The sequence below is a fragment of the Centropristis striata genome, chromosome 6, assembly GCF_030273125.1.
Source record: "Centropristis striata isolate RG_2023a ecotype Rhode Island chromosome 6, C.striata_1.0, whole genome shotgun sequence".
Classification (NCBI taxonomy): domain Eukaryota; kingdom Metazoa; phylum Chordata; class Actinopteri; order Perciformes; family Serranidae; genus Centropristis; species Centropristis striata.
Genome location: NC_081522.1, coordinates 37982634 through 37988633, shown reverse-complemented (window position 1 = coordinate 37988633; position 6000 = coordinate 37982634). Strand labels below are relative to the sequence as shown.

The 6000-nt window shown below is 38.4% G+C and overlaps 1 protein-coding gene across 1 annotated transcript; it reads right to left on the bottom strand.

Annotated features, from left to right (window-relative positions):
* Positions 1-869: 869 nt before the first annotated feature.
* Positions 870-3807, bottom strand: LOC131973092 (tripartite motif-containing protein 16-like). Its single transcript, XM_059334942.1, has one exon. It carries the CDS (start codon positions 3757-3759, stop codon positions 2089-2091), a length of 1671 nt encoding a protein of 556 aa, XP_059190925.1. The 5' UTR covers positions 3760-3807; the 3' UTR covers positions 870-2088.
* Positions 3808-6000: the final 2193 nt, after the last annotated feature.

The window sequence follows — 6000 nt, the reverse complement described above, 5'->3', positions numbered from 1 at the left end:
AATTTTAGAGGCAAATATTGTTCTATTTACTTCACTACATTTCGCTGACAGCTTCAAAGGATTTTTAAAAATGATTTTAGCAATTAAATAAACATTATTGATTGTACGCTAGTTTCTCCTTTTATTTCACTCCATTTTTTTTATTTGTACCTTTTACTCCACTACAGATTCAGTGTTTACATAAACAAAACATATATTAACTATAAAATATGATGTATTTGTAAACATTAAACCAGTGGTTTCTAATAAAAAATAAAGCTTAAACTCAGTCAGCTACATACATTTACAAACTAAAAATATATATTATGGAAGCCCATTTCCTTTAATAAAAGACAAAGATAAGATTAAAACTTATAATTGTGACCAAAAAAAAAAATTCTGTAACTGATATTTTTTCTCTCCATATAATGAGTTAGTACTTTAAAAATGTTTCTATAAACTCACTATTTTCAGATGTTAAGTCATTATTTTAGTAATTCCATGGCATTACATTAAACATTAAGACAATAGATTTGAGTTTTCTCCGTTTTTGACTTCACAAAGATTTACAAGTTTAGTAGCATGTATATGTGTCAGGAATGTGTCTGTAATAAATCATTTTATAGACTAAGTGCACAAACCAAATATTGGCTGTAAAAGCAACAAGTGATATAAAACTCTGACCTTTGAACTTTCCTCATTAAAACAGCTTTTGTCAGAAAAATGAGAGACTGACTGACAAATGTTCTTCTGCTCTCAACATGAACAGTGAACTTTGTGTTGTTTCAGGAGGAGAACAGCCTCAGTTATACCTCATATTAGTCTCATCATTTATTCATCAGCTTTATATCAAACCCTGGAATTAAGACGAGAAGAAAATACTTTGTTTATGTTTGTTTATTCATTATATAAACAGTTTGTTCACACATCCCATCAGTGAAGTTTGTTAAATGATTTTTTTCAGTGATTTCTTGTACAGATTCACTTCATCCACACAATCAATTAGTTTGATCAGAATCTCAGAGATATACAAGATAATAATGATTATTTCCTGATTGATTATGAACATGATAATTATAGTTTTATAATACATCATAGAGCCTCAACAAACAAATGTAGATATAATTCTATTTTTTTTTTAAAAACACATTTTCTTTGAATATCTGGAGCTTTCTCTCTTCAGACCCATGCAGTAAAAGAAAAACAACAACAATAACAACAACAACAACATACAAATATTCAACAAACATTTGAAGCTCAGAGAAATTTACATTTTCATGCAGAGAAATATGAGTTGAGGTGAACAACAGTCACCATGAGCAGTGAAAGCCTCCGTGGCTCAACAGACACAGGAAGGAAAGTCAAACATTTACAGAACACCATTATTACAGATGTCAAAGCCCCGCCCATAATGTTTGATTGACAGCTGATCTCTGCAGAGAAGAAATGCCACAATGGTGAGCTCTCAGCAACAAACATTGAAAGAAATCAGTTTAAAGGTCCCTTATTGTAGAAAAACACCAGTTACAAGTCTTGTGATTATAAAGCAGGTGCAGTTGCAATAATAATACTGTGAAAATATATTTTCTGACTGCTTCCTAAAAATCTGTCACTCAAAGAAGCTGCTCCTATAGGATACGGCAGTATACACATTATCATGTCCGACTCTAAATCTACAACCTGTAAGTGAACCAGTAATATATTTCATGTTTGAGTCAGAGGGAAGCATCATCTGGGATTCAGGCTCTGACTCCAGCTCTAACATGTAAAGTCTGAGAACATTTTCCTCAGCGGTGGCCATCGTCTTTTTACATTCACCGGTGAGTTTTAGTGAGGCTACAAACCGTTAACTGAGGTTAGCCTGGCCGTGTGTCACTCAAGATTGTCAGCCAATCAAAAGAAAGGACCTTGAATATTAATGAGACAGAGATCTGAGTTGCTGGAGCTGCAGAGGGAGGCTGAGAGAGCAGATGAACAACTGATCTGAGATGATTTTCAGCACGTAAGAATAAAAATGTATCTTCTCATGGATGTCAAAACTTCAAATAAAACACCACAAAGATCAACAATATGGGAGCTGTAAGACTGCTATCACTTAAATTACTTTGGTTACTTAAGTTTCAAGAACTCAGCAGTGTCTCCATAACTGTAAATAAGCCAAAGTCCAGCATAGAGCGGCTGAGTGAATGTGGTCTGGACTCTGTGGAGGAGAGTCATGGTGTCAGAGACGCTGTAGAAGGACAGAATACCTGCTCTGTGATCCAGGTACACTCCCACTCTGGAGGAGTGAGGACCTGAGACGGGAGTTTCGATATTGTTGTACCTAAATGTATAACTTTTGTTGCAACATTGTAATGACCAAGATTTGTCATTGCATCCAAATCCAGAGTGATCCGACCCCGCCCCTCTGCTGATATTCTTGTATGAAGCTGCTACAAGAACTCCATCCCCTCTCCACTCCACCTCCCAGTAACAACGTCCAGTCAGACTCTCTCTACTCAGGACCTGAGACCATTCAGTGAATCTGTCTGGGTGACTTGGATAAGACTGATAATTACTCATGTATGTTGCTTTTCTGTTCCCCTCAGATAATAACAGCTCTGTGCTTGCTGTGTTTGGATCCAGTGTGATCTCACATGAATATTTTAAGAATCCAGCTCTGGTCGTGGGCTCTGCTGGAGAATCTGACAGTAAAACATCCACTTCAGTCAGTGAGAGCTTTGACCATTCCTCTCTCAGGACGTCCTGTAGTTTGTCTCTGACTTCTGACACAGCCTCTGTCACGTCCTCAAAGTAGCGCAGAGGACGGATCTGGATGCTGGATGTAGACTCACTGAGTGCTGACAGTGAGGGGAAGCTGTGCAGAAACTGGTTGTGGTCCTCTGTGTGTGAGAGTTTCTTCAGCTCAGCGTCTTTCCTCTTCAGCTCTCTGATCTCCTGCTGCAGCTTCTCCTCCACCTCTTTGACTCGACTCACTTCAGTTTCCTGCTGGGATCTGACCTGCTGCTTCACCTCGGAGCTTCTTTTCTCCAAGAGACGGATCAGCTCGCTGAAGATCTTCTCGCCGTCCTCCACCGTTTTATCAGCGGAGCGATTGATGTTCTGCACCTCCTGTTGAAGCAGCTTCACATCTTTCTCTCTGTCCTGGATTCTCTGCTGGATGTTTTGTCGACTCACCTCCAGCTCTTTCTGCTTCTCCGTCCGTTCTGCTGCAGCTGAGACCGTGTCGTGGCCTTTATGTTCGTCCACAGAGCAGAGATAACAGATACACTTCTGATCTGTACGGCAGAACATCTTCATCACCTCATCGTGACGAGAGCAGATGTTCTCCTGCAGCTTCTCGGAGGGCTCCACCAGCTTGTGTTTCTTAAATCTCGGTGATTCATAATGAGGCTGAAGGTGTTTCTCACAGTAAGAGACCAGACAGGTGAGACAGGACTTGAGGGCTTTCAGTTTTCTGCCAGTGCAGAAATCACAGGCCACATCTTCTGGTCCAGCATAGCAGAGATCAGCAGGAGCAGCTGGGAGTCCGGTCTTCTTCAGCTCATCCACTAAAACTGCTAACATGGTGTTTTTCAGCAGGACAGGCCTCGGTGTGAACGTCTGTCTGCACTCAGGGCAGCTGTAGGTTTCCTTCTCATCCTCTTCATCCCAGTGTGTTTTAATACACTGCATACAGTAGCTGTGTCCACAAGAAGTAGTCACCGGATCCTTCAGTAGATCCAGACAGATGGAACAAGAGAAAGTTTCCCGGTCCAGCTGAGCTCCTTTCTGCGCCATTTCACCTCTCAGTCACAACGACTGTCTGAGTTTCACTTCCTCATAAGTGAAACCGCTCTGAGCTCTGATCTGAACAATGTGTGTGTGTGTGTGTGTGTGTGTGTGCAGTGAGTCAGCACCATGTTGGTAACACCCATTTTCTAACTAGTAGATCTAAAGGGGAGGGAACCAGGAAACACGGGGACAGAGTGGAGCTGGCTGTTTGAGAGCAGGAGAAGAGGGAGGGGTTGCTGTAACAAATCACTAGAGGATGATGTCATTGTGTGTGACCTATCCTGTGTGTTTCAGTTTAAGGAAAGTGCTTTTCTGACTTAATATTATTTCAGACCAAATGTCATGCATGATTTCTTCAGGGACAGACAGTGATAGGGAGAGAGAGGTCAGGATGGAAAGGACTCAAAACATTGAGACCTTTTCATGACAACAAAAAAAACGCTGCAGATAAAGATGATGAAGGTATCAGTCACTCCATCCTGAATCAGTCACACTCAAACTTACACTCCACGTCTGCCACACAACAATCAAGAATTATTAAATAAATTCTGTTTTATTACTTTAAGTGTATTTCAATAGTCTTTATTGTTGATGAGTGGACGCGTGGTTGTTGTTTTTATGAGCTTATGGACAGTTGAACATCTATCTATCAAATAGAAAGGAATACGCTAGTAGTATATAGCTATATATATATATATATATATATATACAACTTATCATCTTTTTAACTTCTTAAGTGTCCTTGTTCTATTCTGTGTTTTTTCTATTGTTTTTATTTATTCTATTGTATTTTATTTTACTTAAATACCGGACTGCTGTGACAACCGAATTTCCCTTCAGGGATGAATAAAGTAACCTACCTCCCTACCTACCTACCTACCTACCTACCTACCTACCTACCTACCTACCTAGCTAGCTAGCTACCTAGCTACCTAGCTACCTACCTACCTACCTAGCTACCTACCTACCTACCTACCTACCTACCTAGCTAGCAGCAGGATTACTTTAAAATTGATCACATTTGAATAAGTTCAGTTTATCTTATTCTTGTATTGACATTTTGGGTAACTGTTACAACTTTTCCCAGGAACTTTGCATATTGATGAGGTTACAGGCCCATCATCTGCATTTCAGCATTCTGCAGGTGGGATAAATATCATATCAGTCATAATGGATAAACCTCAGCAATTATATTTAAACAGTGTGTTTAAATATCTTATTGATGCAATAATTGAATATTTCTTTGTGATCAGACACTTCCCCTAGTGATCAGTTGGATCACAACAACACGTGCCAACAGGAGTCTCATAGTGGAAGCTGCAGTGACACTGGAGAGACTGTCTCATTAAGGTAACAAAGAGGCTTAGATATTTATGAAACACAAGCTTTTATCTTGCTGAAACTTCTACTATTACTACTTCAGGAGCAGAGATCAACCCATTCAAACAAACAGAACATTTTACTCAGTCAGATACGATTTCTAAATGCTGGAGGCGACACTGTTCTGTGCATTATTTGGGTAAATAAAATAGTTCTATACGTACCTCAGCCTACTGTTTATTATGTTTAAGACTGTGGGACATGTAAAGTGTAATTTCAGTGTGCCAGCCTTCCACAGTCTGTGCCCCGAGTGTGCTATTGAATCACCATAGATCAATATTTTTTTTCAGATTTTTTTTCATAAATCTCTTAAACAACTTCAGACTTGTTCAAAACTACCAAACAAATAATTTTAAGAATTTTAACCCTCATATGACAGTTTATATATTTGAATTTTTCCATAATTTTTTCCCAGAACACAAAAAAATGAATAATTTCCCATAAAATAAACAGTAGGGAGCTGGTGTTTTGGTCATGATTAGAGTCTTGGATATGTCAAAGATTAGCAACAAAATTGATTTGATTGCATTAGTATTTTTAAGTCGTGCCAGATATTCTCTCTGGTGACCCTAAACACTAAAACTGCTATTAAATCTCCATACATCAATATTTTTTTTCATTAATCTCTTAAACTTCAGACTTGTTCAAAGCTACCAAAACATTAAATAATTTTCAGAATTTAACCCTTTATATGACGGTTTATATATTTGATTCTTTTTCATAATTTCTTCCCAAAAAAAAACACACACAAAAATGAATTATTTTCCATAAAATAAACAGTAGGGAGCTGGGTTTTGGTGGTGATCAGAGTATTGAATATGTCAAAGATTAGCAACAAAATGTATTTGATTGCATTAGTATTTTTTC

Coding starts and splice junctions, on each gene's coding strand:
- LOC131973092 (XM_059334942.1), bottom strand. CDS start 3,759: ATGGCGCAGAAAGGAGCTCAGCTGGACCGGGAAACTTTCTCTTGTTCC.